This window comes from Drosophila arizonae, chromosome 2, assembly GCF_054131065.1.
Source record: "Drosophila arizonae isolate 15081-1271.41 chromosome 2, UAZ_ARI_1.0, whole genome shotgun sequence".
In the NCBI taxonomy this organism is placed as follows: Eukaryota; Metazoa; Arthropoda; class Insecta; order Diptera; family Drosophilidae; genus Drosophila; species Drosophila arizonae.
The window spans coordinates 3772857-3794892 of record NC_142922.1 but is presented as its reverse complement, the minus strand read 5'-3'; the positions used below and the strand labels follow the sequence as shown (position 1 = coordinate 3794892).

General features: G+C 38.9%; 4 protein-coding genes across 8 annotated transcripts in view; 2 read left to right on the top strand and 2 right to left on the bottom strand.

Annotated features, from left to right (window-relative positions):
• Positions 1-2: 2 nt before the first annotated feature.
• Positions 3-3557, bottom strand: LOC108621109 (aldehyde dehydrogenase family 1 member B1, mitochondrial). Of its 2 annotated transcripts, none has more exons than XM_018018258.2 (6): positions 3340-3557; positions 1665-1769; positions 1496-1596; positions 869-1440; positions 463-812; positions 3-405 (listed from the first exon to the last, which is right to left on the bottom strand). In XM_018018258.2, the coding sequence occupies exons 1-6, from the start codon at positions 3373-3375 to the stop codon at positions 112-114; spliced, it is 1458 nt and encodes a 485-aa protein (XP_017873747.1). In that variant the 5' UTR covers positions 3376-3557; the 3' UTR covers positions 3-111. The 2 variants fall into 2 exon arrangements, with proteins under 2 accessions (XP_017873747.1, XP_089319082.1); XM_089462956.1 differs by lacking the exon at positions 3340-3557 and adding an exon at positions 1822-2146.
• A 461-nt stretch (positions 3558-4018) lies between these two features.
• Positions 4019-5477, bottom strand: LOC108621118 (leucine-rich melanocyte differentiation-associated protein). Its single transcript, XM_018018264.2, has 4 exons — positions 5194-5477; positions 4681-4917; positions 4474-4622; positions 4019-4414 (listed from the first exon to the last, which is right to left on the bottom strand). Exons 1-4 carry the CDS (start codon positions 5230-5232, stop codon positions 4276-4278), a joined length of 564 nt encoding a protein of 187 aa, XP_017873753.1. The 5' UTR covers positions 5233-5477; the 3' UTR covers positions 4019-4275.
• Positions 5478-14074: 8597 nt separating this feature from the next.
• On the top strand, positions 14075-15552 carry TwdlC (TweedleC). The gene is made up of 2 exons (XM_018018257.2): positions 14075-14354; positions 14431-15552. The coding sequence occupies exons 1-2, from the start codon at positions 14228-14230 to the stop codon at positions 15375-15377; spliced, it is 1074 nt and encodes a 357-aa protein (XP_017873746.1). The 5' UTR covers positions 14075-14227; the 3' UTR covers positions 15378-15552.
• Positions 15553-16341: 789 nt separating this feature from the next.
• The window catches only part of RYa-R (RYamide receptor), an 86976-nt gene continuing 81281 nt past the window's right edge, over positions 16342-22036 (top strand). For 2 of the 4 annotated variants that reach the window (XR_016269619.1, XR_016269612.1), the window contains exon 1: positions 16342-16962. The gene's annotated coding sequence lies outside the window, so the exon portion shown is untranslated. The remainder of the gene's footprint in view (positions 16963-22036) is intronic. The other 2 variants (XM_018018251.2, XM_089466463.1) reach the window with 1 other exon arrangement.

Sequence of the window (22036 nt, the reverse complement as noted above, 5' to 3'; positions counted from 1 at the left end):
CGTTTTTAGTTTTCGAAGAATAGTTTTAATGGAAAATGCAATAGTCTAACCATAGAACCGAAAGGTGCAAATAAAATACAAATATTCCAAATACAAAGTCTGCCCAGCTTCTTAGAGCAGCTTCATGGTGATGGTCTTCGTCTCCAGATAGTTGTCCAGGCCATCCTTGCCCAGCTCACGGCCAATGCCCGACTGCTTGTAGCCACCGAAGGGGGTTTGGGGCAGCACTGCATCGTAGCAATTGATCCAAACGGAGCCGGCATCGACGCTATTGGCGAACTTCATGGCCTTGTTGATGTCGTTGGTGATGACGCCGGCGGCCAGGCCGTACTTCACGTTGTTGGCCCGCTCGATCATCTCGTCGATGCTGCTGAACTTGAAGATGGACTGAACGGGTCCAAAGATCTAAGAGTAGATTAGGTTAGTCATTGCTGAGAGAAGTGAAACTCAGCTCGGGCTTACCTCCTCCTGGGCAATGCGCATATCGTCCTTGACGTCGGAGAAGACGGTGGGTTCAATGAAGTAGCCCACATCGCCAATGCGCTTGCCGCCAGCCTGCAGCTTGGCGCCCTGCTGCTTGCCGCTCTCAATGTAGCCGAGGACCTTGGTCATCATTTCCTCGTCGATCTGCGGGCCCTGCAGCACCTTCTCGTCGAAGGGGTTGCCCACGGTGCGTGCCTTGGCCTTGGCAGCCGCCTTCTCCACGAACTTGTCGTAGATCTTCTCGTGCACGTAGGTGCGACTGCCGGCGCAGCAGCTCTGGCCATGATTGGAGAAGAGCGCCTCGTGGGTGGTGTCCACAGCGTAGTCAACTGCAGGGTAAGCCAATCAAATGAAAGTTCTCATGTTCAAATCATACAGCACTCACTATCCGCATCCTCGAAGACAACGACGGGACTCTTGCCGCCCAGCTCCAGAGAGACGCGCTTCAGATTGGATTTGGCCGCCGCCTGCATCACAATGCGTCCAATGTCCACGGAGCCGGTGAACGCCACCTTGGCAATGTCGGGATGTTCACTGATAGCAGCGCCCGCAGTGGGTCCAAAGCCGTTTATCACATTGATGACGCCCGCTGGGAAACCCGCCTCCTTGGCCAGGGCGGCCATATGGAGGGCTGTGAGTGGCGTCTGCTCCGCTGGCTTCATGACAATGGTGCAGCCGACGGCCAGGGCGGGACCCCACTTCCAGGCTAACATCAGCAGTGGATAGTTCCAGGGTATTATCTGACCCACCACGCCCACCGGCTCCTTGCGTGTCATGGCAATAAAGCCACCGGCGGGTATGGTGTCCCCGAAGAACTTGTCTGTCCAGCCAGCATAGTACTGCAGCGTCATGATTGAGATGGTCACGTCGAAGAGTGCCTCGGCGAAGGGCTTGCCATTGTCCTGGGTCTCAATGCTGGCCAGGAAGTCCTTGTCGCGCTCCATGAGCTCGCAGAGTCTGCAAGGAATCGGGTGGGTTAGAAGGGCACTGAACTGAAGGCAAAGCCACTCACTTGTTCATCAGGTTTGTGCGCTGCAGCGGACTCATCTGCCGCCAGGCGGAGCCACGATGGAAGGCTTTCTTGGCAGCAGCCACAGCTAGATCCACATCAGCCTGGGAGGAAAGGAGGAGAGGAGGAATGCAGCTGAGACAGGGAATCGGGAATGGTCTGGCCCACTCACCTTGTCGCCCTCGGCCACCTGGACGATCTCCTTGCCTGTGGCCGGGTTCTGGGTGGCAAAGGTCTTGCCGGATACGGCGTCAACGAACTCATTGTTGATGAACAACTGCAAGTGGAGATGGCATATACGGGTTCAGTGCTCGTGAAAGTGTGTTTACCTCACGGTAGGCAGGTGGGCACTGCTCGTAGCTGGAGCTGTGGCAGCCCACTTGCAGCTGCACCACCTGACGTGTCACTAAATGGCGCCACTTCATCAGCGACCTTTGCCCCCTACTCAATTCGAACTTAACAAGTTGTTAGTCACGCGACACTTTTCTTCAATGTGAATATAATTGAAATTCCAATCTCGACTCGAAACGGAATTAATAAAATTAACTTCAATTACTGTCGTTGTCAGAGGCATTGGGATTGAGTAAATGTTGTTCACTTAACACATCAGGAGTAAATTACACTAAAGCATCGTTGAGAGATCATGTAAATATTTAAACTGCCATAGTCAGGCTATTCAATTATCTAGTTAACTTGTTGTCGCGAGCCCAACTAATCTAACATTGCGTTAGCCCCTTATCAACTTGGTCATTATCAGGCCATAGAGTAATTATATGATTACTCGCTGTTTAAGTCCTACATGGACTGGTGTAAACAAGTGAAAACTTGCGATAATACCCTGTAAAGAGCTGAAGCGATTAAGTTGAAATAATCAAGAAGACAATGCTATTTATAGATTAATATACTCCTTTTTTGCAGTGTAACTTGTCTCTTGCCTCTTCTATAGTTATATTCCGGAGTAGCAAAGCAAGGCTTGCTTGAATTCTTTAATCTGTTGCTGCTGTATGAAGACATTAATCACACCTTAAAATATTATAATATTACATCTGTCTGTGTATAATTTGTTTCTTGTTTTCATTTGTATTGACATTTGTATATCTCGAACAAACTATGCACTTTATCGTTTATAATTTTCATACATATTATATGGCTTTTATTCGCACAAGAAAAGCAAATAATCTTTCTTTTCCACTTGGCTTAATTTAGTTATATCTTAAAACATATATAAATGTATATACAATAACCTTATTATATTAATCTATAGATTTATGCATATTTAATCATACATGCATATTAATCTATACTATATCTTTATATATACTTATAGTGTCCATTATGCCCTCCTACTTATGTCTGAATAGTGCTCGTCATTGTCAACTGATAAAGCGCCAGATGGGCCCACAGCAAATTAAGTGTATCAACACAATTATTTAAAATACATACTGAGCTGTCGTAGATCGCACACATAATATAATTTAGATGTTTATATATACAGACATGAATACAGCTCGCATATGTAATAGCGAATTCTTAAGTGTTGCGACACAAAAACGAGTTTGATTTTTTATTTTTATTCCCAACAAGCTTTGCAAATATTTGAAAAAAAAAAAGAAAATCAATTAGACGATTACGATTTTGAGTTGAATTCATTTTACTTTAATATGAAGTATAGGCACTTTTTTGACCTAACTATAATATATGCAGTTCAAGGAGCAATGCCTTGCCCAACTAACTGCATTGACTGTTCTAACTCTAGTCATGTAATTGATATTCTACACTCATAATATTTGTTTATATATATACTAATCAGCTATATATACTATGCACATCGACAGCTGTCGACTTACCTTCGTGTACTTGGGCTTTGCTGTGGAATTTGCCATATTGAGACGGGCTGCTGCTGAATGAGTCCCACAAGTTGACTTCTTGAGCGTTTGCAATAAACTGAAGCTGATCTCGTTTTCTATATGCTTTATATAGCTGCTTTTCTCAGTTGCTACGCCTTTTATTGCTTTCACGCTTTGCTGCTGTCCTTCTTTATCTGTTTTGCCGGCCGGCGAAAGACGAACTGAAAATATGTTTGGAAAGCTGTCTACTGTTTATATATGCATATATCCTGTAAAGCCAGTAGTATGAGGTAGTTGGGTCATTATATTTTGTATATAAATATATAATTTTTTTTAGCTTCAATTCTTTGAAATATATTTTTCTTATCTATGCTTAACTAATATTTATTTTTTGTTCGATTTATTTTAAATATATAAAATTATATAGATCATATATATTATATATTTCATAAGATCACTTTATTTGATTAAAATATGTATTACATATTCAACTTTATTTAAATCTGTAGAGTAATATTGTTTTATAATTTATGTATATATTAGTATACATATTTGTTTTCGTTTTTCCAAATCTAAAAATTTGTCGGAATTTTTAGCTTTATGTTTAAGCTATTAAATATATGATCATAATCTTTATCTGAAATAAATTTGCTCTATTTCTTCAATAAATGTAGTACAATTTATTTTATTAAATTTTCCACAATCTTGCGAGGTATTTATTAGTTTTGCTTTAATATTTTTTGTGCTTTATGCTTTATGCGTCTCTTCGCGTGCCAAGAAAAAGCTTCACAGCTTGAGCTTTCATCAAAAATAATGGGTGCATGTCGAAACTAAGAGCTTTCGTGTGCTATTAAAATACAGGTATGCATATGAATTGTAATATTGAGATTTTATCAGTTAGCTGCAGTATATTTGGTATTTTTCCATTTCTATTGCTCAGAGTCTTGTTGTGCTCACAGGTGAATTGTCAGCTCTGTCGTATCGCTTGATGGGAAAGCTCTCATAGGTGAAGGAACGTTTAACCAGTGCGTGATCAAGGAATTTCAGCTTGTGAAGCGACTGTGCGATAAAATTGCTACAAATAAAGAGCAGAAGTATATAGCATTCATTTCAATAACTTATTGATTTGCCCACCTGTAGTATGCGTAATCGTAGTCCAAGTAGCTGGAGAAGGGCTGCAAGTGGAGGCCGTCGGGACAAATGGGATTGCCATGGAGGCTTAGGTACTGTATGTTGGGAAAGAGTCGCCTGATAAGCCGGATTGTTGCTGTCAGATCACTGAACTGCAATCGATATACTCTGTAATCAGCTTTGAGCGAGCATATGCCTTTGACCTACTACCTCATTTTTGTTCAACATGAGCACCTCCAGCTGTGGCAGCGGCACCGTCAAGGTGCGCAGCTGCGACTCGTGCAATCGATTGCAATCCAGCACCAGATAACGCAACTGCTCAAACTCGGCCAGCCAGGAGAGATCCTTGAGACAATTGTGACTCAAATCCAGGTGCTCCGTAATCTCCGCATAGCGCTGCACCACCTCAGGGGGCAACGTGCGTAGATTCTGTTGCACCAGAATAAGCTGAACAAATACAAATAGAATGGTATATTGAGATCGATTGTTACCAGCTGTGGAATACTCTGTTTACAGTTGACCTCTTAAATTGTGAACTTATCGAGACAGCTAAGCTCTGCTGAATTTGGAATACTCTAGTGCAAGAGCTGCCCTACTAAATCCGGAATCAAAAATGTATATTCTATTTCACCTAATCAAATATACTCTTATTTGCTGTGTCTACAGAGTATTTGGAGAATTACTATTTGAGAATGGGGCAAGATAAGCGACAATCAGTCTCACCTGCTCGCTGTACTTGTCGTCGTCATCTAATACATCCATATTTCCACAGGCCTAGTTAGTTCAACTCTTTAACCGAAAGCTATTTTGGTTTTGCCGCTTTCGGTATTTAGCAGGCGCTTCGACTGGTCGCGGATCTTCTCGTGCGGAACTGCAGTTGATAACTGCCCGCATTTGTGAATTACTGTGTATTATTTTTTATTGTGGTACAATCTTTTCACTTCGTCTTCGTGTTGTTTATTTTCTTTGGCTTCTTTGAGGTTCGGCGGCAAAGCTTTTGCGCTGAACTTGTTCAAGGTAGTTAGTAAAGAGCCGCAGACGAAGCAACAGCTGTTTGAGTGCGTGACTGATAAGCTGCGCAAACATGACACATAGATGGCGCCACTTACAAAATTTACAGAATCGCATTTGGCCTTGAAAAGATTTTTGAATGAATAGTAAAATAATTTACTTTAAATTAAAATAAATAATTATAGAAAATTAGGAAAAAATACTCGAGAAACTTTGTAGGGCTAAAAAAAAGATATATCCTCAACTTTTATCATTAACGGTTGTTTTGATCAACAGTTATTTTTTTTTCCGGACATTATGAAATTCATCTTTATTTTACCAGTAAGTTTAATGTCTAATAATCAGATGAGTGGTTCAGATAGTAGATATTAGGTATAATACTTAACAGCCAATCAAATGTACAATGTACAGAGAAGCTTACCATAAATTTTTAACCTATAAATTAGTTTAACAGATGATAGATAACAGATATTATTTAACCGCCAGAAATTATGTTCACTATATAATTTACTATTTGCTGCGCAACTCAATATCATTTAATCTGCTTGATTAAGCATTGACACTCAGTTTAAGCTAATAAAATTTAACTAAATATTGAATTTCATGTCGACTTATACAAAACAAGTAAGAAGGCTCCAGTCGAGACTGCTCGACTAGCAGATACCCTGAACCCTCTAAGCTGATATTCTACTCATTCTGCACTTTTTTTATGCACACACACGCACGTATAATCACGCGCTCTGCTGACTGCGCAGTTAGTAGTGACTGCGCTTGGGCTGCGCTGCAGTGTGGGCAATATTATGTGAATTTACTTGTTGAATAATTTCTTTCATAGATATTATATACTTTTCACAAAACCATTACACCCTGACTTCCCATTTTGAATGGGTTCAGGGTATAAAAATAACAGATAACAGAACACATGCTGCACTCGCCATTCGCTTAAGCGCATTTATTAATGGTCTACATCCAGTTTATATATGCACTTGACCAGATCGTGTATATGTGAAGTGAGCCAAAATAAAACAACAAATTTTTTAATTGAAGCAAAATGCACATAAAATTCGCACATAAATCTTTTAGCACACTCGACTAGGCGCATGCCACAAAGTCCTGCAAAAGGGCAAAAGGGGGGAAATGGGGCGAACGGGTGCGTCGCATGCGACTTAGTGGCAAAGCGTCAGCAAATACATGTTTAATTGCCAGTAAAGCCGCGAGGGTAAACACAAATGATGGTCGAGAGTCAAAACGAACCAAAAAGCCCAAAAAATAAAAAAAAAGAATCAAAGAGCCCCAGCACAAACCAAGCGCTGACAAGCGAATTCGTTTGGAGCTCCCACAAGCTGAATGGCAAATGCAAAGTTTGCGGCAGCAAATGTTGTGATTGACTGCAAATGGCTAACAAAACGCTGCTGGTGTGTGTGTGTGTGTGTGTGTGTGTGTGTGGCTGGCAGATTGTGGTTGAGTGGAGGAGGCAGGCAAGAGGCGAGCGGCGGCGCACTCTTAGCGCCAAACAATACCAGATGACAGCATAAGTAAACAAAGTGCGAGATATAAATTGCGGCGGCAACAGTATTTAACTAGGCTCTCAATGAAACATGACACACTCAAACACACACAGCTAGCAACAGTGAGTTGCAGATATACGTGCACTGGCATTGGCGGCATCCATGAGATACGTCAGCGAAACAAATCGATTTGTAAGTGCGTGTCAGGCTTTGTAGGCATTAGAGTCGGTACATGGAGTCCCTCAGTGATTGAGATTGTAAGTGTGTGTGTGTGTGTGCCACGCCAATAGGCGGTTACTGTTGTTATTATTGCTGTCTATTGTTGCATTCATTTGATTTGTTGTACTTTGGCTCACCTTTTGCCCGCCGCCCACCTGTGTTTTATTTATACTTCTTTTATTTTTGTGGTTTTTGGTGGGCAGCGAATAAAATCGGTCTTTGTGCGTGTTTGTTGATCTTTATTAACTTGACTTTACTTCACTTTGTTTACGCATTCATTGCATTTATACCACAATTATTTATTATTATTTTGGTGCCTTGCACGCGGCGTTATAATTCAATGTCAATGTTTTCTCTTTCACTAATTACGCTCTCTGTTTTCTCTTACTCTTTCAATTGTTTTTATTTTTATTTTTTATTTTTTCGTGTTGCTTGTCTTAATTATTGTAATTATTTGCAGAAGGTTTCTGAACTTTGGCCAGTTTTAATGGTATTTTGAGCTATGATATGCGTCATCTTAGGCCATTAAAGTTTATTGATCCCAGACGAAAGTACACCGCGAACAAATTATTCTATAAATATAAATAGAAATAACAAAACGCGTTGACAAATTATTAAAAAAAAAATAAATAAATAAACAAAAAAAAAAAATAAGTAAATAAATAAAAAATATTACAAGAAATTGTACTCTAAATAAGCTCTTGAAATTTCAATTAAAATAAATCTATATAAAATTATAAACATTAATAAAAATGATATTAATTAAAATTATAAAAATGTTTTTAATAAAAATAATAATTATATAAAAAATATTCGTAATAAATATTGAAAAAAAATTTTAATTCATAATTTCAAAACTACATAAAAATAAAAATATTTCATTTTTTAAATTTATAAATAATATAAATTGAAAATCATATAAATTAATTTATAAAAAATAAAAATTAATATAATATAATATCAAAATCTAAAATATCTAAAATAAATTGATATACAAATTAATTAAAATTAAATTATAGATTCTTATATAAATAGAAATTAAATCAGAATTCGAATCCATTTTTCTTTGAGAGTGTATAAAGAAAGAAATTATCAAGCAGTTAAACTCCACTAAGTCATTTGCTTGTTTCCACTTTAACGACTTACTCTGAAAAAAACCTGGCCTATATATGACCGTAGCTTTCATTAGAGTTTGCTGGGCGATTTGAAGGTTGAGACCCTTTAGTCGGCGCCCATTAATACTCATTATTCATTGTAATTGAAGTGCCATGGATACCCCACATGACATCAGCACTGCACCCACTGCAAACCACACAAAAATGCCAACCACCCACCTGCCGGCCAATCGCCAAGCAGCCTAGGTGGGCGTTACGAAATGTTAAAACAAGAAAAAGAAGCTAAAGCTGCAGAAGAAGCACTCGTGTAACTTCAATTTAAATTACTTCCTACGGGTCGTATGCGTTATATAAGACAGAGCTCGATAATTGCGATTGCCATTGCGCTCGCTTAGCGTCAATTTGAACGACCTTGTGCATAGCTCGACAGCCATTCGGTCTGTGGGTTAGCCAGCCCAGCCGCCCACAGTGCTCCCTCCATTCGGCAAAATGTGTATCTCACATGAATAGACACAAATAGAAAAACTGAAGGGGGAAAATAGAAAACAGAAAAAAATATAAATAAAAACAAAACTCAAATCGTTCGGTGTTCAGAGCGTTAATTAACAAGATAATCGTTGGAGACGCGTCGCACACTGATTGAAGGTCATTGGAAAACAGAAATCAAGTTAAACAAATAACGTGGATGCTTACAATTGTAAAAGCAAAACCAAATAAAACGAAATACAAATGTAATTGTGACAAAAAAAATTATTAAAATAAAATTTGTATTTATTTATTTGATATCAATTTATTTTGAATAAATTTAAGGAAAAATTATATTAAAGTGTACATTTTTTATTTTAATACAATATACATTATATTAAATTAGTGTAACGGGCAAAAGGAGGTGTGGCTGAGCCATCAAGTAAATATACATAATCTTCATCCCGGAAGCCTAATGTTTATCTTTAGCTACTTTTGAATAAACTCAAGAGATAAATATCGTACGAAATCATTCTAAAATCGGATAAATAAGTGGCGGGATTTTTAGGTTTTGGAATCAATATTACATTTAAGATTTTGTTGGTTAAGAATCGCAGCTTAGTCTTCTAATACTCTTATGTAGGGTGAGAGAATATTAAGTTTTTGGATGAGAATTCAATCTCTCTTATTATCTGTCTAAAATTTTATTAATTTATGATGAAAAGTTTAAAGGTCAAAACTAGAATAGGGGTTTCAACCAGAAATTTACCATAGTGAAGTCCATAGTTGCTCATGATTCGAAAGTCCAGAATCCAGGTATCTTCTAGTCGATCACTTCTGCCTAGATCCATCTTATTTTAATTACCAGGCCTTATTTTTGTAGAGGAGAGCAACAAAATAAAGCAATAAATAGCCAATGTTCAACTTAATGGGCATCAAATGGAATACTTAAATAAATTTAAACTGGGCTACAAGCGCAGATACGCACAAACACAAGCACACACAAACACACAGATAGGCAGCTTCCAGCTGAGCTGCTACCTGTGCCATCATTATCAGCTTCAATCATCATTATCGCCATTATCTGGCTAAGCCATTAAGTAATTTGCTCGAACGGTTTGTCAACAAATATTTTGGTTTTGCTTTGCATTGACGCAGACGCCGCGTCGCGTCGCGTCGGCTCAAGTTGTGCCTCCTGCGTGTCGAGTGGCTGCGATGGCTGCGCTGAAGGCGTTCATGACACTCATTTACAAATTGTCATAATTTGTTTAATGTAGGTTGAAGCATTTAAATGTGTAACACACTTCGCCACGGTTTTGATTATTTTTAACTCTTGTTTTTTGCTGTTTGTGGTAAAAGTGAAATTATTAAAAATTAAATAATATTATTTGGGACGATTCAAATATTTAATAAAAAGTATAAAAGCTTAAAATAGGCTAAACAAAAAATACAATTATTGGAAGATAATAAACTACAAGCATAAAATTGTAAATAATTATTAAATTTATTAAATGAATAATTATTAAATTTTAATGTGATAAAATATAAATTAATACAAATTTGCTTAAGCTTAAAATATGCAAGATAATTTTATATTTATATAGCAAATAATTAAGAACAAATATTGAAATGTTAATAAATATTCGCTCTTTAGTTAAATTATGTTTTTAAACAATAATATATTATTATTATTTTTTATAATAAGAATTCATATTAAAAAAAAGAGTAAAATAGAAATAATTAATAAAGATATTATTAGATTTTTATTTTTATTATTTTTAAGACTTTTAAAATTCATATTACAATTTTTTGTTTTTAAAATTTTAGAAGTAAATATTTTATTTGAAATAAAATATTCAGTTTTAGAATTTTGTATATATTTTATTTTATATTGCGTATTTTTTAAAAGTGTTTTAAATAAAAAAGAAACAGAAAACTTATTTAAATAATTTGTTGAAAATTGTTTGACAAGCTATTAAGGCAACACAGTTTGTTGAAGTGTATCTGCGGATCCCATACCTTGAGCGAATAAGTCCTTGATAAGGCCTCTTTGGATTCTATTAGCTGAAACAGCAGTCGGCAGACGGCAGACGGCAGACAACAGACAACAGACTGGGCCACTTTTTGAATAGTAGAGCTCGTCTTGGCATCTTTGAACGAGCTGGCTTCGGAGGCATTGACCAACTAATCGACTTGTAGGGTCGCATCTCAATGACGGGGCCTCCAAAGCATCGCCTGGCTCCCTCGCAAGCAACAATAGCAATAGAGTAGAAGAGGCAGCGAAGCAACGCTGTGGCAATGATAGACAACAATTTTCAGTCCGATGGCACTTGAGTGCAACAAGTGGCAACAACGCCGGCTCAAGTGCATTCTTCAGAGCATCAGTCTATTTTTAAGCTGCCAGAAATCCCTCGTGGAAATACCCACCGAAATCAACAAATAAAAACAACAAACAAATAAAATAAGATGACCTGGCGCACACACACACACACACACACACACACATACACACGCAAACACATGCTCACAGCCCAAATCGAACGAAGGGCAAACGCAAATGCCAATAAGTCGCGCCAAGTGCAGGCAATGTCAATGCGGGGAGACCCGAAGACAAAGACCAAAGGCAAAAAACTGAAACTCGCACCGCTGCCACTTGGCGACAGCTACTGCACAGGTGACCTGATTTTCAGTAGACACCTGCTCCGCACCCCTCCCCCGCCCCCTCCTGCCCAGCGCCTGCTTCTGGTGATGTCGCAACGCGATCGCCTCGTGTTGCAGCTGCTTTGTTACCTTTTGCGCCCTCTGCTACAGCTCGCTGTCGGCACTTGGCTTCCTCAGCATGTCCAAGTGCACCAATTTCAATTGCTGACGATGACGTAAAGCAGCAGCAGCAGCCGCCGCCGACCTGTTGCCTGTTTTCGTTATTATTATTTTTTTTTTTTTCTTTTTTCATACACCTAAATACAATTTCTCTCGCAGTCAAGACGAGAGACGCGCTTCAATTACGTTTGATAATTTGTGGCCAGCGCAGATTCGAGTGCCTAAACTCATTTATATGCTGCTTACTCCCTCTCGATCTATCTCTTTCTCTATACAATTTAAGCAATTAGTGTTTGTTTTGGTAGCATCATACTTTTATCGTTGCCCTGGAAACAAGGCGTCTACGAGAAGGGTATTTTAATGTCAATAAATACATTTTAAAATATATATGAATAAATATAATGTTGCTCATTAAGATTAAAGAATGATTATAGATATATAAAATTTATAATTTATATTTATATTTAAGATATACCTCCATATAAATCATATCTTATATTTGGAACAAGTTATCTACTTGTATTACTCTAATTTAGGTTATTCTCATATTGCGTATATTTACTGACTACTACGATTTCGTTTACAGGGTATTGGGCAGTCCATCTCCCGCTCGTGTATTAAACACTTTTACCTGCGTAATTTTATTTGGCAGCAATTATAAAACTTTTTGATTTGACTTGATTTCATTTGATTTTCTTTTCATTGTTTCGTAATTGTTTAAAAGCTCATGACTCGCGCGCGTGTGTGTGTATGTGTGTTGTAGGTGTTGTAAGTGTGGCCAGTTGACAGTTTTGATGATGCGCGCGCGCCCGGCCCACTCGGCGTATACGCAACGGCCTTGTCTAAGCAGCTATTTCCTGTTCAAACGAAATGGGAGCACAACTGCTGATGGGCACAAATATTTGCTTAATGTTTTCATCTGGGCATCGAGGGCTAAGCGTCAGCTGAAGTAAATCGCAGTCAGCGCTAGCCAGCCACAGCGGGTCATGAATGAAGAATCATCATCAATGGAACCAGCCGGGCGAGAGCGGCGCGGGTGGCTGTAGGAACAACCAAGTCGAAGTATGTAATCGTGGGTCACTTTCGTTTTCAAGACAACATTTTCGAGTGTGTGCTCCAATTGTGAAAATAACACTTGGCACACTCTGGCGAAGGTTGTTGTGTGTGTGTGTGTGTGCGTGTGTCTCTCCCTCTATTCGCATCCGTAACATATATTTTGGAAATTACACTGAGCAAACATTAAATTGAAATTAAATATTGATGAAATTATGGTAAATTAATAATAGATATAATAATTTTATAAAATATTTGATATCACAAATTAATTAATTAAACAAATCTATACAAATGTACAAGTATTTGCAAATATTGCATATCTAAATATTTTTTATATGACAATTACTTTAATCATCCATTTTAGAAATAATAAAAGTGAAAAAAAAAAAATGTTTAATATAAATTTTAATAAATAATAATGAGTATTTCTCTAAATAAAATTTTGTACAATATAATTATTTGTATGAGTAATAATATGGGAGACGCAAAATTAGTTACAAGTAATTTAATTTGAATACAAATATATTTAAAAATATTAATAAATAATAAAAAAATGTTTTTTTGATAAAAAATTTTTTATTAGGAATATTTTATTGTCTTATTTTATATACACACTTTATACATGATTTTTGGTTAACAAAATTGTTCAATATTTAAGTTTATCCAATTTATAAAATAAAAAAAAGTGTTAAATTTATGCTTGAAACTCTGCTTTGAAACAAAAACTTCCAGGTGTGCCTGCATTAAATATACAATTTACAATTTTTTATTTTTTTATTTTTTTTTTTTTTTATATTTTTTTAAGTTGCATCTCATTTTAAGTACAAAATTCCTTAATAAATGCTCGCTCAGTGTATGTGGCAAAAAAAGTTGCACGTTTTTAAATGACCTCAAAGCCAGAGTCTCAGGCTGGTGGGAGCTGTAGCTGCTGGTGTCGTTGCCACGCCGACAGGCCCCAGGCCACGTCCAAGAGGCCACCCTGGCAACACACACACACACACACGCACAGTCATTCGATTAGCGGTAAATAAATGTACTTTTCCAGTTATTTTGTTGCAGCTCGGTACAAATTTCTCGCTTGGAGACATCAAAAGACAAGCGGGCAGCACTGGTAGCTCGAGAGCTAAGCTCCTGCCCAGTTTCGAGCTCTTTTAGGCAGTGCGCTCTCTGCGCGCAAGTGCATGTCTGTGTGTGTGTGTGTGTGTGTCTGTTGGTGTGCGTGTGCGTGCGTATGTGCTAGTGGCTTTTGATGTTTAATTAAATTCATTTTCGGCTGTGGCCTTTTGTAATGAGATTTTGGCCAGTTCAGCTGCTCAGCGTGTTGCTGTTGCTGTTGCTGTCTTTGCTTTTGCTTTTGCTGGCTGCTTCTCCACTGCGCTCTCCCAATCGAATCATATAAATGCTCGACGCCGAGTTCAGTGGGGCATCAGTTGAGATTTGCGCTTTCCAATCGAACCACTAGCAGCAAGCCAAAGCAGAAACTGTCCAGTCGATCACCGAACAGTTTAACAATTCAAGGATTACGTGTGTGTGAAAGAGACCCAAAGACTCAAAGTGTTTGCCATGCGCGCCTTCTCGCTCTTCGTTGGCTGTGTCGCCCTGCTGGGCGCTGTCCAGGCACGTCCTGAGCCCCCATCGCCCTACTATGGATTACCGCAGCAGCAGAGCCAGCGTGCGTTGCCATTGAATGGTGAGTGACTCTGAGAGTCGGCGGTGCACTTCATCTAGTTCATCTCTCCATCTCCCTCTCCCTTTCCCTCTCGCAGTGCATAGTGCACCGTCGCATATCTACCAAGCGCTGCCGCAGGAGCAATCGTTTGCCAACTTTGCCCCGCCCGCCGCTCAGCCCCAGATGAACTATCTGCCACCCATGCAGCAGCTGGAGGAGCAGCTGGCACCCGCCGCAGAGCCACTGAACGCCTATGATGACTCATACAACATGGCCCACCGCCTGTCGGGCGTGCAGCATGCCAGCGGCTACAACAATGCGCCACAGGAGACGCGGGTGCACAAGCACATCTATGTGCATGTGCCGCCCAAGGACTTCGAGCAGGAGGATGCCGTGCAGCCACGCGTGCACCATGAGCAGGGACCCAAGCAGAAGCACTACAAGATTGTGTTCATCAAGGCGCCATCGGCTCCAGCGCTGCGTCCGCCAATCGTGCCACCGCCACCACAGAACGAGGAGAAGACGCTGATCTATGTGCTGCACAAGAAGCCCGACCAGGAGCAGGATATTGTCATTCCCTCGCCGCCACCCACCAAGCCATCCAAGCCCGAGGTCTACTTCATCAAGTACAAGACCAAGAAGGACGAGGTGCCCGTCTATGGACCACCTCCAGCTGAGATGGAGCCACGCCAGGCCAACGCCGATGACTTTTCACCCATGGCCGATGTTTCGGATGTTCTGCCCACGACCAGCGCACCCGAGCTGGAGCCCGAGCAGCCCGCCTCTCTGCCCTCGTCCATCTATGGCCCGCCCACAGCACCCGCCTACACCGGCGAGGAGGTGCAGACCACGCTGGCCGCGCCCGCCCATCAGTATCTGCCCCCGGCCACAGCAGCCGGCAGCGAGGAGCCCTCCATGGCGCCCATCGTAGTCGAGGACTCTGAGCAGCGCCAGAACCCAGATGCAGCCACACCCACATCCGGCCGTCTGCCCGCTGCCAACTACGGCCCGCCCAGCCGCTACTTCCTGAAGAAGATCAAGTAAATGGCGCAGTGGCGCAGCTTCCACTTAGTCTAAATGCCGTGGCACGCTCACTCACACACACTCACACATATACACAGCTGCACTCGCTTGTTGCCTTTTCATAAAAATTGTTAAATTGTTTGTTAAACTGTTTGTAGACAATAAAATTCGAATTTACTAAAAAACAAGAAAAAAATCGATGCTAAATATGTTTTATTAATTTTGCTGCGTTTCGTTTGCGTGTTTTTGCAATTGCATTAAAATCGAGTTTGTTTAAGGCTTTTATTAACACGTTATTGAAAGTTAACGACAATTGGCCCTGTCCAGCTCTTTAAAACTTGACCTTCAGGCCTTGACGCGCCGCGTCGCGTCGTTAACAACTCAATTTTTTTTTTCTCTTTTTCTCTTTTTAATTGGTTACGTTTTGTTAAGTTTTGAACGATTTTCCGCGTTGGAATTTTAATGTCAAAATTGAAAGATTGTGCGTGTGATAAAAACAAAATAAAATGTAATTTATATAGGTATACTGGCTAATGAATATGATTTAAAAAACGGCCTAAAGAATTGTCGTAAACATTATTTTGCTTATATACAAGAAATATCTGCAACATGTTGCCAGCAAGCTCGAAATAAAATTGTTGCCATGGACAGTCAATGAGCACACTTCATTTAGCAGTTAAATTGAATGTATAATATTATTTTATTTCTTATTATGTGCATACATTATTTATTTCACTTTGAACTATACTCAGCATAACAAATTGATCTGCTTATTCAATAAACTTTGCCTTTTTGTTAAGCGCTGCCCAGCAACATTCTAGGTGCGCTTCGCAACATGTGCTTAGCAACATGTTGCCTGGCTGGCTTGCTTTTGGCGCCAAAGTCCTAGCTATTGCGCAGAGTGTGCAACAAATGCAGCCGAAGTTTAGCCGTCCGTTCGTGTCTGAGCTTCGTGCCGGTTAGAAGTTTGCTTGCCTGCTGATCTCCATTCAGTCAGCCACTGACGCCAGTCACGGAGTCCCGCAATTCAGTTCGGTTTTTGTGTTCGTGCGCGACGCAACGTGATGGCGGCAGCGCTTGTTGCTTTTGGTTCTAAGCGAATTGTTGCTGCTGCTTCTGTTGCTTGAGACTTTGGCGTCATTTCGGCCATTCGCGCTGTCAGTTTCGATTGGCCGGCAGCGGCGCCTGCTGCCCGTTTACCGTTTCTTGCGCGTCTCTTCAACGGGAATGTGCTTGGGCACCTCATTTGCGCCATTCAAACGATTTGTTTATGTGAAATACCAATTGGAATGTGCCCCGCACGCGAATAATGCGCACTATAAACGCAGCAATTAATTAACTGTGTATCGAGACGCTTTCTGCAATTAACAGAGCTGCGAGGCGTGTGCGTGCCATAGCAACACAATTTGTTGTGCGTGTGTGCGCGAAGAGGAAGAAAAAGTGCCGCTAATGCAAATGTGTAAAAAATTGTGCACATAAGTGAATTTCGTCGAGGTAGTTAACTGTTTGTACAATATTTGCCATTGCTATTGCCCAGCTAAATGTTAATTTCATCACCTTGGGAACACGGCAACACGGGTAACCAGACCGACTCGCTAAAGTTGTTGTAAGTATATCCCAACCAAATATATATGTACATACGTATATTACATGAATTCGTAAGCTGCTGTCAAGTCACATGCATTTTTTAGTGCTAACTGTTGCTCCTTGTGCCACATTCAGAGCTTCTGTGTATACTCTGCTCGTGTGAGAAATGTCGTAAAGAGTATATCGGTTTCATTATTCAAATAAATTAAAGTTTTTAGTTCCAGAAAATATTTAAAAAACATTCTAGTCTTTTGAACATTACGTCTAAGGTGAATTAAAAATCAAGTATATTTGAAGATACCTTTCTTAGCGTGGGTTTAATTTTACAAAGAACATAAAGCCCAGATTTTTTATTTTTATTGGTGAAGGAGCAGAAATATTAGTGGAATATTTTGAGTACACATATTTTGATTGAGTTTGTTAAATAAGAAGTGCATTTTTTAGGTCTGAGAGTTTTCATAAAGGGCTTTATCATTAAATTATAATTTTAATAAAATTGATCATATAAATTATAAATTTAATAAATGAAAACATCATTTAACATATACATACTTTAAAAAATTAACCAACATATATAGAGTATAAAAGAAGACTGAAATTTTTTCAACTTTAATTTACACATTTGCTCAGCTTTAATTTACAACAGAGTATTTTATAGTCATCGTATACGACCTTGTTTGTTTTGTCCTTGCTTGCAGGCTGCAGCACTTGTTAAGAGACAATTTAATGAGCCTCCGTTTAGACTTGCCTTGCACTTGGTTAGTTCCTTTCAGCTGGCATTCGACCATTGTTTGCATTCGCATTGTTTGAATAACTTTTGCGAAATGTTTGCAATCCACAGGAGACTTTACATTGAGTGCTTGCCCGAAGACTTGGCACTCGGCTCTCTGCAGTTATGCAGAAAGCCAGCCAAGCAGCCAAGCAGCCAGGCAGCACCAGCCAGCCAATGGCTTCACTGTACTGTAACAATGCTCAAGTACTTGAAATACATTTTCAATTGCAAGTTTTTCCTTTGGCTCACGTGCGGCTTCGCCTGGCAGCTGTCACTATGTTTGCTGTCAGACATTAACACGTGCCGTGCTCCCATTTTAATGTGGAAGATCCCCAGGGAGCAACTATAATTGACATTTTTGTGGTTGACCCTTGTCATTGCAGCACTTAATAGCTAAGTTTAGTTGTCAAAAATCATTGTACTTTTTTTTGGCTCTAAATTCCAATATGTCAGAATTTCATTTAAACTGCCATTTTCCTTCTTAGCAATTAATTATTGCCTTTCTCATTTGGCCAATGACAATTTATGCCATTTGAATTCAATTCCATACAATTTGCTCTCTGCCAACGATGCAAAAGACATTTATTATTTCTTTATTTAGTTGTATTTCTTTATGGATTACATAGCTGATTCTCGGGGGAGCTTATTGGCCAACCGGATATTTGCTTCAATTGCTAGCTGATAAATCAGCTCTGCTCAATTTACAGTTATTGTTGCATTTGACTACACCTCCGTGTGCGTGTGGAGCTGAAAGAGAATCAACGGAAGTTCTCTGGAAAAAATATCATCTGATTTATTACGCATACGCCACATTGTGTTGTTAACAGACAGCAAAAAAAAAAAAAAACAAGTAAGAAAGCTCTAGTCGAGACTGCTCGACTACGAGATCCCCTGAACCCTTGGAGCAATAGATATTTCAATAATTTTTCGCGTCTTTCAGCTTACACAAGAAACACGCACACACACACACACAGGCACGTACGCACACACAGGCATACATACACACACACGCATACAGACACACACACACTCGCATACATACACAAACGCATACACACACACATACACATACACACACACATACACAAACACATACACATACACACACACATACACAAACACATACACACACAAGCACCCACGCATAAACACGCATGGGCTGCAGTGAGCGCTTACTATGAGAACTTAATTGCTTAATAACTTTTTTTATGGACGTACGATCTTCATGAAACTTTCAGATTATGATTATAACATGGATATGCATGTAATTGCCAAAGCACAAGTCTCTAGTATTTGAAATACGCTTTTTACAAAAGTGAGGGTGAGGGGGTGAATTTAAGGGTGGGGGGTAAATTTTAACAAAAACCGAAATTGTATAAATTGCATGTAAGCATACATTAAAAATTTGGAGACTCTAGCAATAAAGGTGTAGAAGATATAATTTTATAACTGGTTTTCGATAAGGTTTTTTATCGATAAAAAAAGATCGGGATGAGTTATCGAATTTTAATGATAAACTTGATATGCGCGCTGTAATTACGGACATTTGAAAAAAAATTTGAAGTCTCTAGCTCTTATATCTTCGGAAATCGACGCGTTCATACATACGGACAGACGGACAGACGGACAGACGGACAGACGGACAGACGGACAGACAGACGGACAGGGCCAAATCAACTCAGCTCGTCACCCTGATCAAGAATATATATACTTTGTGGGGTCTGCCACGCCTCCTTCTCCCTGTTACATACATTTCAACAAAACCATTATACCCTGATTTCCCATTGAAAATGGGTTCAGGGTATAAAAAAAAGGGAGGAAAAGCTTTTTTTGAGCCCTGCCTTTGGCCAATTTCCTACACTGACAGCTGCCAGCAATGCGAACACTTAGTTAATTATAAATTATGAGCACTGAGAACGGGAGGCGGGTCGTTGCGTGGGCGGCACATAAAAGTGTGCCGCTACCCGGGAATTATTTAAGGCCCATTATATTAGCCAAAACTAGACACATATGTTTGCTTTGCGACTGCTGCTGCTGTTGCTGCTGCTGCAGGTGAGCGCATATTTTATCAGCAATTAACAGTTGAATCCGCTTGGCTTAAGTGCCTGCAGCGTTTTCCTTCCTTACATTTCTGTGTTTGCCGGCAATGCCCTTTGGGTTTTCGGAGCTTTGAGCAGTTCTTCTTTTGTGTTCGACTGGGTCCAAAACAAACACTTTGTACGGTTTATGGCCGCGTGTTTAATGTCAAAGCGTGTCATGAGGGCGTACGTTTGTTGGCCTCAGCTTTTACGGCGTGGCGCTTCTGGTTACAGGCCGCGACAGACACTGAGCGAAAAAGTTTAGACTGAACTGGGGACGGTCAAGGAGAAAAAAAAATTTGTCTGTGGTAAAAATACTTTTTGATAGGCATAAAAATCGGCTATTAAAGAATTTATTTTAAAATAAAAAATTTTTTACATGAAGATCTAAATTTGCTAGGAAAGTTTTGTATACATCGAGTAATAATAATAAAACGGTGATATATTCAATGAATAAATATTATTTATTATAAATATTTTGCTTTAGAAAGAATTTAAGTGAAATTGTGGCCCACTTAAGCCAAGGTTTAACTTTAGACACACACTTTTCTCCAAGTGTACGACAGTTGTTGTGTGTTCAGATGCTGTTGTGGCGCTTAAATTTACAATGGCCGACTATATATTTTTTTATGCGTGTAAATATTCAAAAATAACGAAGAAGAGGAGCGAAAATATAAAGCAAAGTCGTTACTTTAATCAATATTTTAATCAATAAAAAAGTCCATCAATGCAGAAACACTTCCGGTGGCATCTCGCAGTCCACATCTCCTGCGCATCATCATTATAAATAAACATTTGAAATGGCGCAAAAATAAAAAATGATTAATAATCAAATTGAATTGCGGCTGAGCTTCCGTTTTCGGTGGTTTATCCATTGCCGACAGCTTCGAAGTGAAAGATCGTGACAAATGATTTAAATGGGTGAAAGCTAAATTTTCATTTTGCACCTGTCTAGATAATAAAATAAAAGCCATTTACATTGATTTCAATTCGAAGTAGTTACATTTTAATTAATGTTTTGATTGCTTATTACAAATGTTGTTTACATTTACAATGCAAATAGAGGTGTGAACGAGAGAGCGAGAGAGTAGCTTCAATTATTTGATTTTTATTTTTATGTATTTTTGCTTATTTTGACACAGAGTTTATTTTTTTGCCATCCGAATTTCAATTCGAATTAATAATCTGTTTATAAATCGATTGAAATCAGTTCGTGCAGCAATTAACATCAAATTAGGTGAAGAATTTTATTTCTGCTTAAAGCTGAAAAGAACAAAATATTTCTTTTGTTTTATAAATAACGATTTTTTTATTTTTAATTTTTTTTAGACTGAATTAGTAGCCAATATAAATTTCTATTCACTTGGCATATATTCAAATATTTACTTTGTGTCTTATTTGTTTTTTGGCTCTCATAAAAATAATGTATATCTGCTGAGTATTTTCATTCAGCTGTCATTAGTCTATGTGACTGAACTGTGAAAGAAGTATTTTGTTCGATTTACTAACTTACTAAAAAACTTATAGATTTAAAATACATATGTATATACAGAGTGGGGCTTGAAAGTTTAAAAAATCATATATTTTTCATCCATTTGTCTATTTTGCCACTTTCATTGTAATACCCATCCGATATTACTATCGTAGCATATCAAAAATATCTTTGGATATCTTGTTCAGCGTCGACTGCGATGCCGTCTTCATCTCCCCCTGGAAATCTTCAGTCACAGGCGCTTAGGACTGGGAATACGCTGACCGCGGCAGCAGCAGGGCGCCTGTGGGAGTATTCCCAAGATTTTTTATTTTTTCCCAACAATTTGCTGCAGGTTCTCTGCTTCATTTTCTGGCATGGTACGAAAAGCCAGAGAACGTCCAAGCAAAGATGCGGTCAACATGAATACCAACAGAATGTCACAAATAGATATTGAATTGAAATCAGAAGATATATTAGCTGTCGAAATTTAAAATTCTTCTATTGAACCAAACTCTCAACATATTTAATCAATATATGGAAGGGCTAAAGAGAGCGGAACTAGCTGGTGATAGAAGAATTATATATAGTTACTTTTATCCTTACGCATCCATGTAGAACGCTTATATTTATTCTCAATAATTGTTCATGGAATTGATTTATTTGTATGTACATACAATATACTTATATTATTATCGCCACACTTTGTCTTTGATATAGATATATGATGAAATATATATATATATGACAATTAAGTCCTTAATACAAAAAC